Source organism: Fusarium odoratissimum (genome assembly GCF_000260195.1).
Source record: "Fusarium odoratissimum NRRL 54006 unplaced genomic scaffold supercont1.5, whole genome shotgun sequence".
Lineage (NCBI taxonomy): Eukaryota > Fungi > Ascomycota > Sordariomycetes > Hypocreales > Nectriaceae > Fusarium > Fusarium odoratissimum.
In genome coordinates, this window is record NW_022158691.1 from 1,212,435 (window position 1) to 1,223,824 (window position 11,390).

At 49.4% G+C, this 11,390-nt stretch overlaps 4 protein-coding genes across 11 annotated transcripts; 2 read left to right on the plus strand and 2 right to left on the minus strand.

The window, feature by feature from the left end:
* Window positions 1-64: 64 nt before the first annotated feature.
* FOIG_04359 (uncharacterized protein) lies at window positions 65-4,307 on the plus strand. 4 transcript variants are annotated; one of them, XM_031202553.1, is made up of 3 exons: window positions 65-750; window positions 1,113-3,038; window positions 3,099-4,307. In XM_031202553.1, exons 2-3 carry the CDS (start codon window positions 1,253-1,255, stop codon window positions 3,404-3,406), a joined length of 2,094 nt encoding a protein of 697 aa, XP_031068000.1. In that variant the 5' UTR covers window positions 65-750; window positions 1,113-1,252; the 3' UTR covers window positions 3,407-4,307. The 4 variants fall into 4 exon arrangements, with proteins under 4 accessions (XP_031068000.1, XP_031067999.1, XP_031068001.1 ...); XM_031202554.1 differs by having other exon boundaries at window positions 72-750; window positions 1,048-3,038; window positions 3,099-3,956; XM_031202555.1 differs by having other exon boundaries at window positions 79-750; window positions 1,064-3,038; window positions 3,099-3,956.
* FOIG_04360 (uncharacterized protein) lies at window positions 372-488 on the minus strand (the record flags this gene model as incomplete). Its single annotated transcript, XM_031202556.1, has 1 exon — window positions 372-488. The coding sequence occupies one exon, from the start codon at window positions 486-488 to the stop codon at window positions 372-374; it is 117 nt and encodes a 38-aa protein (XP_031068003.1).
* FOIG_04361 (autophagy-like protein 18) lies at window positions 3,528-6,366 on the minus strand. Of its 3 annotated transcripts, XM_031202557.1 has the most exons (4): window positions 5,708-6,366; window positions 5,492-5,646; window positions 4,328-5,439; window positions 3,528-4,273 (listed from the first exon to the last, which is right to left on the minus strand). In XM_031202557.1, the coding sequence occupies exons 1-4, from the start codon at window positions 5,766-5,768 to the stop codon at window positions 4,225-4,227; spliced, it is 1,377 nt and encodes a 458-aa protein (XP_031068004.1). In that variant the 5' UTR covers window positions 5,769-6,366; the 3' UTR covers window positions 3,528-4,224. The 3 variants fall into 3 exon arrangements, with proteins under 3 accessions (XP_031068004.1, XP_031068006.1, XP_031068005.1); XM_031202559.1 differs by having other exon boundaries at window positions 4,328-5,646; window positions 5,708-6,326; XM_031202558.1 differs by lacking the exon at window positions 5,708-6,366 and having other exon boundaries at window positions 3,818-4,273; window positions 5,492-5,676.
* A 477-nt stretch (window positions 6,367-6,843) lies between these two features.
* FOIG_04362 (leucine carboxyl methyltransferase 2) lies at window positions 6,844-11,368 on the plus strand. 3 transcript variants are annotated; one of them, XM_031202560.1, is made up of 7 exons: window positions 6,844-7,037; window positions 7,106-7,329; window positions 7,388-7,758; window positions 7,817-8,847; window positions 8,930-9,562; window positions 9,618-9,914; window positions 9,973-11,368. In XM_031202560.1, exons 1-7 carry the CDS (start codon window positions 6,969-6,971, stop codon window positions 10,417-10,419), a joined length of 3,072 nt encoding a protein of 1,023 aa, XP_031068007.1. In that variant the 5' UTR covers window positions 6,844-6,968; the 3' UTR covers window positions 10,420-11,368. The 3 variants fall into 3 exon arrangements, with proteins under 3 accessions (XP_031068007.1, XP_031068009.1, XP_031068008.1); XM_031202562.1 differs by having other exon boundaries at window positions 7,388-8,847; XM_031202561.1 differs by having other exon boundaries at window positions 6,859-7,037; window positions 9,618-11,171.
* Window positions 11,369-11,390: the final 22 nt, after the last annotated feature.

Consider the following 11,390-nt stretch of genomic DNA (forward strand, 5'->3'; position numbering starts at 1 on the left):
GTGGTCGTTCGGCCACTATCACAGCATTGCAATCCATGGGTTGGATGTTCTCTCAGTCTCAAGTGATCCAACAGACGCCAGCCAGCCAATTTTCTTCGCCGATTACTGCAGACTGATCTTGTTCTTGGTAAGTAGACAGATAACTTGGGCATGCATTTGCGTGTCTAGGCTGAGGGAAACACTGCGCATTACGGGCGGCACACCTTCAAAAGGGACTATCCTTATCAGTATATACCTTTCCTAGCATTCGCCATCCATCCACTCACTCATCCAACCAACCGCGCTGTCAAACCACCCAACCAACAAAGCCAAAAACAGTACCGAAACCAAATCACCACCACCACCACCATTACGAAACCCTCTTCTGTCGACTATCCATCCGATTGCCGGCCGTGGTCCGTTCCCCTCTTCTCTACTCGACTCTCCTCCTTCATCTTCTTAGCCATTGTATTCATCTTATCTTGGTTGACATTGACTGGTATCTTCATGTTGGACTATTAACATCCGTCTCTGTGCCTCCCATTGTGTTTTTGCTCGCGACCGTCTCAATTCCTTCGCCTGCGGCCGTCGATCGACCATTTCGATAAGTAGTGTCGATTCCCAAAGCGTCATAGCCTCGCTTACTTTGTTATCTACTCTCTGCTGTTGCGAGCTTCTTGGCGATTCGTACCTGGACTTCTCGATCGATATATTCTTCCATTGCCATTACCACTGCCATTGCCATTGCGTCGCGGCGGCGTCGACGATATTGTACGTTCGGGACCAAGTCTTTACTTGACTATTCATAAACACAACTTCCTTCCCCCAATCCAATTCTCTGGGATCTATCATCCCGCAATTTCCGTCTCATCACTCTCATTCCACCCAGCGATTGCTGTGGCTTACTTCCCTGTGCTCTGTCTCATATCCTGAGCTCAGGCATGTGCGACGACTGCCCGCTTATTTGCAGCAATACCAAATCCGTGTGTGCCTTATCCATACTTGCATCTGTTTCCCAGAGTCCGTTTGATTACTGTTTCCCCAAGGTCTTGAGGCTGAGTCGGAGAGAAAATTGCATTTCTAGTCTGAAAACGGCCTCGAAATACTGTCTGACTGTCCCATCGAATTACTAGACACACCATCTGGGCCATATTTTGTATAACATACTGCTTTTGAACCCACCCAGACCCTCATTCGATTACGCCAGCCGGAACCGTTTCTTGTCATCACAAGCTGTCCAACATAAGCTACATATCTACCCTCCTTCGCTGATATGACTACCGTCGCCCTCGCTCGACCAATTCCGCCTCACCGCCCCTCGTCCACCATAACTCCGCCACTCTCTCTTGAATCTAGCTCTAGTTCTACTTCGCCATGCTCAGTTCCCGTCCCCAATAAGCATCTTCCCATATGTCCAACTGGACCTGCTCGCCCAGACGAGCCTGATACTCCACCACCGTCACCTCCGTCTCAAGACCAGCTGCAACAGACCTCGGCTTTATATCCGCTTGATGGCTTCAAAAGACTCGAGTCGGGCGAGCTTTCTATTTATGAGCTTGATGCATCCAGTGTCGCCCAGGCCCTCGACGTTGCTTCACGACAACCGCTGCCTGACCCGGCTCTGGTTTTCCCATGGTTTCATGGTCTACACCCGCAGAATCATGTTCAGCAGTCTTTCTTTGCTACTCGACGACGGCCTCTTCGGCGCACCCCCTCTTGTCTCAGATCTGTCACTCTTGTCAAAGCTGACGGAGATCTAAACTGTGCACGGCTGAAGGGGGCGGTTGCTCCGAATGAGATCGTTCAAGCAAACAAGCCCACTGAGTTTATTGATGCGGACCCTCGGGAGGGGTTTTCTGTTAGGAACTTCCAAATCCAGACAGTAAAAACTGCTGTTTTGTCGGACATAATTGTGTATGGTGGAGATTTGCTCAAAACTCGTAAAGTCGCATGGGATATCGCGAGTGCACAGAAGCGGTGGCGCGAAAGAAATGAGGATCAAGGTGTTTGGATGCCAGAGTATCATACTTTTGTTTGCACAAGCCCATTCTCAGAATTCGAAGAAAATCACCCTGAAATAGTGGCCGTAGACGCCTCTAGCCACTTGACAGGCAATGTCCTTGATTTCTTCAACCAGGAGAGACGAGAGATGTGGGCCATGACGGAGGCATCTGAGTTTTCCAAAAACGTTTTCATGGGCCCTACGCCTGAGCAAGGAAGCCCTGAAGAGCAGAAATACGACATTCTGATTGAGTGCAGCGATCTTGGTCGACTGAACCCATTGGCTCTCCAGCTCATTGCCGAGAGCCCTGATGATGACAACAAGCAGCGATTTCTTGATTTCCCATCATCCGGAAGTATTCTCCCACCGACTTGGTCACATTCCGAAGCAGACGGTATCCTCGAAACCTGTAAATGGATCTACCATCTTGCCCATGGCTCGTATCCCGACCCTGAACCAGCATTGGGCACAGATGATCTGGACGCTGAGGGAGACTCGCCTATGCCCTCAGATCAGCAACCTATCTTTGACGTCAAGCCTCGCAAGATCTTACTCCATTGCGCTGATGGCTATACTGAGTCGACTATGTTGAGCATCGCTTACTTTAGCTACAGTACGGGACGGCCTGTTCCTGAAGCATGGCTTAAACTCCATACTGAAAAGAAGCGAAATTTCTTCGCTTATCCCACCGATGTCGCACTATTGACCTCAATCACACCACGATTGCTCCGGGAGTCTCCTGTTTGCAAGGGCCTGAGCCTGACTGACATCACTCATTTGACCAGGGATGAGCCAAGCTGGTTCGCTGCCTTGGATGGATCATTCCCAAGTCGAGTCTTGGATTACATGTACCTGGGTAATCTGGGGCATGCTAATAATCCAGATCTCCTACGGGCCCTTGGCATCACTCAGATCCTGAGTGTGGGCGAGACAGCTATGTGGCGAGAGGGAGACCTTGAGGACTGGGGTAGGGAGAATGTTTGCGTGGTTCAGGGCGTTCAAGACAATGGCATTGATCCGTTGACTGAAGAATTCACTCGATGTCTCGAGTTTATTGGTAAGTTTTATGCCACGGCGGAAGGCTATTAAACTTGCGGAAACTAATTGCGAGAAACAGATCGGGGCCGTCGAAATGGCACTGCAACATTGGTACACTGCCGCGTAGGAGTATCTCGAAGCGCTACTATCTGTATTGCCGAAGTGATGCGATCGAAGCAAATGTCTTTCCCTCACGCGTATTGCTATGTCAGAGCCCGACGCCTGAACGTAATCATTCAACCACATCTTCGATTTGCCTACGAATTGTTAAAGTACGAGGAGGCGCTTCAGCAGGACGGTGATCCAGATGCCGAAGTCAAACGAACCTTGGAGTGGGCAGAGATTGCACGGGAGATCGCACTCATGAACCGACCATATTCTCGATAAAGCTGCATTGTTGGTGCATCCAGCAGCTTTCCAGCATGTCTTTTGGTCGAGGGATTGCCACAGAACCACAGGAACTGTATCAACCAGCTCCCCGAACTTTGTTTGTCGATTCATTTCGCGTGTACCTGGAGTGCTTTTGCGGAACAGTTACCATGTTGAACATACTGGTCCACTTGACAGACCGCATTTTGGCATGAATGAATGATTGGAGATTAGGAAATGGGAATCGGATCGGCGCTCGTTGGTCCTGAGCAAAGATGGAAACCCTCCAAGGGTTGTTCTTGTTGGCGTTGTTTGGTAACCGAGTCTCTTTATTTTCTGGCTCGTACCTGGGTTTGTGTCTTGGTATTTGTCCGTCTTTGGTCACACGGGAATTTCGAATTTACTGGATACAATGATGAACTACAATGTGTTATGATTGCTTTCGGTTGCTTTAGATGAACGCACATCTGCTCCTTTTTTGCCTTCTACGTACATACGGCATGATTTGTGTGGAGATAATCAATAAGTTTATGGCTAAGATGTAATATTGAAACTGCAGTCTCCAGTGACAAAATCTCCTCCACCAAAGTATTCCGCTCCCCTTCCGCCCATTGCTCGTACCATTGACGACACCCGTGGACGATGTTCGGAAGTATAACAAAAAAAGGGTATTAGAGAAAAGGATATCTCGCCGCAAAAGAGTTTAGTGTTAAAAAAGATTCCAGACCCGATAAACGCCGGTAGCAATGCTTCCGCTCCATTAATCAATCTCGCTCAGCGCACAAGGTTGATCTGATATTGTCGCAGTAGTTTCTGTTGACCTTTGTAGGGCTAGGCTAGTTTCCATAACCTGAAGCGTCGCTTTTGTCGTCACCTTCCAGGACACTTTGATATCGATAATTAGCACATCTGTCTTTTGAGCGTTGGAGGAGTACTTACGAGAATTGCCTGACCAGGTAACCCTCTCCGCCATGTTCCATGTCAATATTGTAGACGTAAAAGCCGCCATCGCTAGTGACAACCATTACTTGAGGACTGCTACTACTCATCGCTACAACGCTTCGTAAGGGACCTCCTGGAGCATCACGCAGAGCCCTTGAAGTTCCCGAAGGGACTGTAGATTTTGGTATCTTGATATAAGCGAAATCGCGTAGAGGCTCCCACATTTCTGTTACGGATTGAGGTAGGTAGGACCCCATGACACCAGCAACTCCTCGGCCCATTATTTGAGAAGAGCGACGGAGCATACTACTGAACGAGCCACTCTGTCTTGTATGACCTGCGCTGTTGCTGCTGCCTGCGCCATTTCCAGACGAAACGACATCAGAAGATTCGTTCTTGGGCGAGTCCCCTGCACTGGTGCCTGGGGACTCGGGGTCATCGAAGCTCCTTGCTCGGGACCAACGATCCTGTCGCTGTGAGCCCGGGGATTCAATGGGCGCCCCAGCCGGTGTATTGTTTCCTGGAGGGGCTCCAAGTCGGAAGATATGAACCGTATCTGAAGTCGAAGAGACACACAATAGCGTCGAGCTCAGATTAAATGACATGCTGTATATAGTGGATGGGTAGGTTCCACGTCGAAATTGATATAGCTTTTGGCCCTTTGGTACCGAAAAGACGCGAATGATAGTGCCTGTCTCGCTGGCTGTAGCGAGCAGAGTACCCTCATTATTGAGACAGATGCAGCATAACGGCGAGCGATGCGCCTCGATGACGTTCACAGCTTTCAGGGTAAGAGTATCGAAGACCAATACTTCGCCTGATGTAGGCGCAACAAAGGCCGAGTGAGGAGGCGCGTGAGCAGGCCGACGGGCATCGGGATCCTCTCGAGGCTTGGGCAGCGGATAGGCGATGAAACAATTCTCGGAGGAAGGTGAGAGGGCGCATATAGCAGAAGGGTTTGGCGAAGTCGGGATCGTATGCAGGAGGCTCATGTTGCTGATATCGTAGAGGTATATTTCATCCTCAAGAACCACCGCCAGGCGCTTTCGGTTCAATCGGACAGCTAGGACGGCCGAGGGAAAGGTAAGTTCGCAAATGACAGATGCTCTCTAGTACATTTGTGAGCAATGCAATCCCCTTTGACAATAAGAGTTCCGGTACCTTAGTATTCTGAATTATGAGATGGCGAGGAGAAAGAATGAGAGCGACGAGGGAGGTAGAGAACAGCATCTCGATAATAGCAATGTTGCCATCGTCGCTGCTGAAGATTCGAGAGAAAGGATCGGTATGGTAGATGCGAAAGCCCTTGGAGGTACCTACGAAGAAGAAGCGCAGTTAGCTACAGCCACGCAAAGCCAAGGAGGCAGGCAGCCATACCAACAGCAAGACAGCTGTGGTCTTGATTGAAAGTGATGAAATTGAGGGTGGGAGTAGCCATGGCGTGTATCAATATGTCCGAGAAACCCAGTTGGGACAAATCCGATTGCTCTGCGAGGCGTATCGTATGCGATTTCGGCTGGCAAGATAGGACCGAGCCTAGGAGCTAGATTTGATTTGCTTTGCTTTGCTTTGCGATATCGATTGTCCGGGCGCGAAGGGGAAAGCGATGCGACAGAGGCAGCCGGCGAACAAGTACGGGTTGGTCGGTACCTTGCAGCGTATGTTAATGCAGATTGCTCAACATGACACGAGTACGCGACTCTCGAGGCTAGGTTGACAACTTTGGTTGTGATCAAGAGGTTGGGAATGACCGTCCGCGGAGCGGGCTGCAACAGTCAATGGATGGCGTCGGTGGGGGGACGCCGTTCAGGTGACCGCAAACGACAATAGGCGAACAGTGATGACTGCGAGTGTGAGTGTAAGCGTGAGCTACCTTGCGTACCCAGATCGAAGCAGTCCAGGCCGATATGCAATAGTCAAAGCTCACGGTTTGATACGAATCGGGAGCAATGGTGTTGATAGAGGACGGTGAGACTGGGGGGAAGCTACTACCTATGGTACGCATACCGTGCGTCTATCCAATACTTCCCTCAAACCTTAACTTCCACGGTGGAGAGACGAACTGGAGCTGGAAGAGGGGAAGCTTCACATGCACTAATTCCCTGTAGGGAACTGCGCTACCAACCGCCAAAGTCAATCACCTAACAGGCACCTTGCTGTAAGCAGATCGAAACCACAGAATTAGGAACAGTAAAAGTGATGGAGTGAGAGAAGCGCAATTATATTTGTTTTTAAGAGCACGTAATCAGTAGAGAGGATCAATTGACGCCTGATATATCTAAAAAGAACATCAAGACGGCCTTGCCTAGGGTTGAGATCACAATGCTAGGCAGCCTGGTCATCCTAATGCCTTTTTTGACGTGTGACGTCGATTTTTCGCATGTCACCAATCGTTATCATGATAGCGGTGCAACGCTAGGTAGGTGCCCTGGACGTTTCCTACATGCTCACCTCACGCTAGACCTAAAAGAGCATTACTACGGGCACAATTCACTAACAATTCTTTCTTTACATTGACATTTGTATCCTTGGCATCTACCCATATTCGGCAAATGACATTTTGCTGCCAGATTAACAGATAGGATCTTCTGCATACCTTGGGCACTTGAATTCGCGTTGCTGGCATCGCCCCATCATCATGGCCAAAGGAAACCCCCCGTCCACGAAAGTGGCCAGAACTCAAGCTCTGGACGACCTGATAATGGGAGTAAGTCTTTCACTTATCACCACATCTCGAGCCGCTCACATGCTGAGCCGACACTCACACTTCTGTAGACAAATAGCAGTAGCATTGTTTCCAAGCGGAGCGTAGAAAGGCTCTACTACCCAGATGAACTGCACTTTTTCCGGTACTTCGTGAACAAGTTCCAACGAAGAGCCCCTCTCATCAACCGTGGTTACTGGCTAAGGCTCAGAGCCATTGATGTGATCGTCCGCCAATTCGTCACCTCGCCGAAGCCAGGGCGTAAGAAGGTGGTTATCAACCTGGGAGCAGGAAGGTGAGTCACCAACTATCCCACTTCCCCTCAAGACGTATACGCTCAGACACATTCACAGCGATGTTCTTCCGTGGCAGTCGTACCATCGCTATGGTGACTCTTGCGAGAACACACTATTTATCGATGTCGACTATCCGGATCTCATGCTGAAGAAGCGGGCTATTGTTCTCGGAACACCGCAGCTACATGAGTTGCTGGGTGACAGTCCGGCCATCAGCGAAAAAGTCACGGATCAGATACTCCTCCGTAGCGACAAGTATTGCCAGATTGGCTGTGATCTCAGGGAACTGGAGTCTCTTCGAAACTGCCTCGAGTCATTCTTGAACTTGGCTGAATGTTCTGTGTTGTTTGTTGCTGAAGTATCCATAACTTACATGGACACATTCTCGGCCGATGCTCTGGTTCAATGGGCTAGCTCTATTGGACAAGGTAAAGAAATCTCCAAGTCTCTGTTGAAATGGTTCAACTTAAACTGATTGAAAACAAGCCGAGTTCTGTCTTCTGGAACAGATTCTCCCCCATGGGCCTGAACACCCCTTTGCCAGCACAATGTTGAAGCATTTTAATAAACTCAATACATCCCTAAAGTCGGTTGACGAGTATCCAACCGTAGAAAGCCAGCGCCATCGCTTTCAGGAACGGGGTTGGAGCAGCGTCGATGTCTGGGACCTTTGGGACGCCTGGAATAGCGATTTGTTCCTTGACTCAACCGAGAGAGCTGCCCTTGATAACGTTGAACCTTTCGATGAATGGGAGGAGTTTATCCTCTTTTCAAGACACTATGTCGTGCTCCATGCTACGGCTTATCATAGAGATGAAAGAGGTGCGGGCCAACGTGGTCAAGTTGGTGTTTACAACAAGCATGTCAAAGCAAATGTGACCTCGTTAGGCTCGTTGGGTGCTCCCAAACGTCGGTTTGGTGCACCACTGATAGCTTCCAGCCCAGAGGGAGACAAATATCTTATTAACGCTTTGGGGATGGGTATTAAAGCAAGACTCGATTCCTGCGATATCTATTCCCTTCAACAGGACAGTATGGCCCTGGAAATATCACCTGCCGGACCAACTGCAAGACTCTGTCATGCAACTGTCGACATTGGACATCTTGGCACTTTACTTGTTGGAGGTCGGGCTTCTCCATCAAAGGCTCTCAATGACTGTTGGATCTTCAAGAAGGACTCCAACCGTTGGGAAAAGACCTTCGATCTCCCTGCACCACTGTTCCGGCACTGCGCTGTTCACTTACCAGGCTCATCTCTTGCACTTGTTCTTGGTGGTAAGACAGGACCTTCCGAGATTTCGCCAGATTATTATGTGTTCCACCCTGTCAAAGGGTGGCTCAAATGTTCAGTGACCGGCGCCATACCCAGCTCTACTTTTGGAGCAATTGCCGTTGCTTCTCCAAATCCCGGAAGCAAGTATGGCACTTTCCAGGGACTGATGGCAGGTGGAATAAGTAAATATGGTAAAATCAACGAGCAGGCTTATTTCTGGACTATCAATGTCTCAACCGATGTGGTATGTTGACTATACACACAAGACGGGTCGGCTGTTTGCCGACTTGAGGAGCATCATGTTCAATTTGCTGACAGAAACATAGCCACGCATTCACTTTGAAATAGTCCCTGACTCTCATGGGTATACAAGGGCACTTTCAATCTTTGGTGCCCAAACAGCAGACGTGGAGTCCTTGCACTTCGTATGCGGTGGTGTGGGACAATATCCATCCTCACAAGGCCAATCTATGGCTTGCATTTCGGTCAAAGATGGGCACTTGGAAGTATTCAACATCGACTTGAGAAATGAGGTCGGGCAATTGCCTTTCATGGTTGGCTCTGCGACTGTTTCTTCAGGCTCTGAGCTTGTTGTTTTGGGTGGAGGAGCTACCTGTTTCTCCATGGGAACATTCTGGGATACCGGCGTCTACAAGGTTGATCTCACGAATGCTATCTCGGAAATGCCATATATCCAGCCGGCGAACTGTAGCCCAGTCTCAATCAACTACCAGGATTCGCCTAAACTTACACATCAAACAACCACCATTGAACGGCACCAGCCTACTCTCAAACCCTCGATCAAGTCGGTTGCAAGAATCAAGCTACAATCGAAATTGGACTTTGAACAACTGGTCGAGAACAGAAAGCCAGTCATTATTGAAAGCTTAGACCTGGGTAGCTGCGTGGATAAATGGAGCCCCGAGTACATGGTCCAGCGCGTAGGCCAGACGAAAGAGGTTTGTCATCGAGTTTACCCCAAGCCTAGCCGCATCTACTGATGTGAGATATCAGATTGTTGTACATGAATGTCAAAGCTCAACAGGCAAGATGGATTTCAATTCCAAGAACTTTCGTTATGTTACTGAACCATTCTCGTCGTTCATGGCCAAAGCCGCTAGAGGTGAAGCGGTGTATTTACGAGCTCTCTCGGAAGCAAAGCCTACGGAGTCCCCAGCCAATCTCCAAGACGACTTCCCAGCTCTTGCCGATGACTTTCAGTTGCCAGAAGAACTTAGTTTGATCAAGGATCGGATGTTCAGTTCCGTGCTGAGGATATCCGGCCGAGCAAAGATGTGGCTACACTACGACGTGAGTAAACGTGGAAATTATGAGCTGCCCCGTTTGGCTAATCAACCGAGGGCTTCAGGTCATGGCAAACGTCTATACTCAGATCCAAGGATCAAAGCGTATGGTTCTCATGCCGCCAACGGACGTTAACAACCTGGCATTTGCGCCGGGTGCCTCAAGCTCAAGTCTTGATGTTTTGTCAGCCCTAGACAAGCAGGAGTTTGTGTCGACCAATCCGTACGAAGCCATTCTTAACCCGGGTGATCTCCTGTTTATTCCAGCGATGTGGCTTCATACCGCTAGCCCAACCACTGATCTCAGCGTTGCGGTCAATGTTTTCTTTCGTGACCTGGACAGCGGTTATTCAACAGGCCGAGATGTGTATGGTAACCGGGATCTGGCAGCGTATGAGAAGGCACGGCAAGACATCAGCCGGATTGTAAAGATCTTTGACCGTCTGCCATCTGAAATCCGTGATTTCTACCTAACAAGACTCGCCGACGAGCTGCTTCACAAACAGCACTGATGAAGGAAACTGGCGGACGGACCCGAACGATTGGAGGCGGGAGGTGAGAAGACTTTGTGATTAAAGATCACGCACGCCCTTGGCTCCATGCGCTACGTTTCACCCCATCGGCGAATCTACGAGGACCCTGCTCGGGCTTTCTTTAAGCTCGAGAGAACGCTGCGGGTGAACTCAACGTTTACCGTTAAGATGAATTTTGATCCAATGAGACGGATTGTCTATGGCTAAAGGAAATCGGCCAGTGGGGCTAAGGTTGACTTTTAATGGTTGAATATACCGCACACACACACACACACACACATGCACACCCACCCACCAATTCATGGCAAATTAAATGGGTAAAGGACTCTCCTATTACGAGGTTCGAGCACACTAAAAACATCATGATTACGCTTGTGTTTGCATATCACGGATGCATCTCTCGAATGGGAGCGCCTCTCCATGTCAGAGTGCTGTTTGCCCCTTGCAGAAGCGTCGGCTATTAGCCCCGAGGCCCAACACCTAGCTAGCCAGACGGACGAGCTGAAGCAGATAGCTAATTCCCAGATCCACATTCAATGTCCCCTTCGATCGTGCGCTTATCCGATGGATCTTGGAAGGCTATAAGCGACGCTACGATCATTAACAAGCCTGAGGCCTCCCGGAGCCTGTAAAGACACAGGGGCTTTCCGGCTTGGTCATCGCATATGCATTTGGCGTAAGACCCATCAATCTGGTGATGCCAGTATATAGGACGAGGAGACATGTGGAACGTCAAAAGACCTTGGTTGAAGCATCTTAAAAACATTTTACTTTGTGGATCACACAACCTAGCGCTGCAGCTAAAGTGAGATATTCCCGGGCCCTCATTGTCGCCAGCCAGCATCACGACAAAGCAAAACGCTTGGTTACAGCGGGCCGGCCACACTATTACGTTACGTTTAAACAATACACCAAACAGTTACGGTCCAGAATATGGTGCCCCCCCCCCC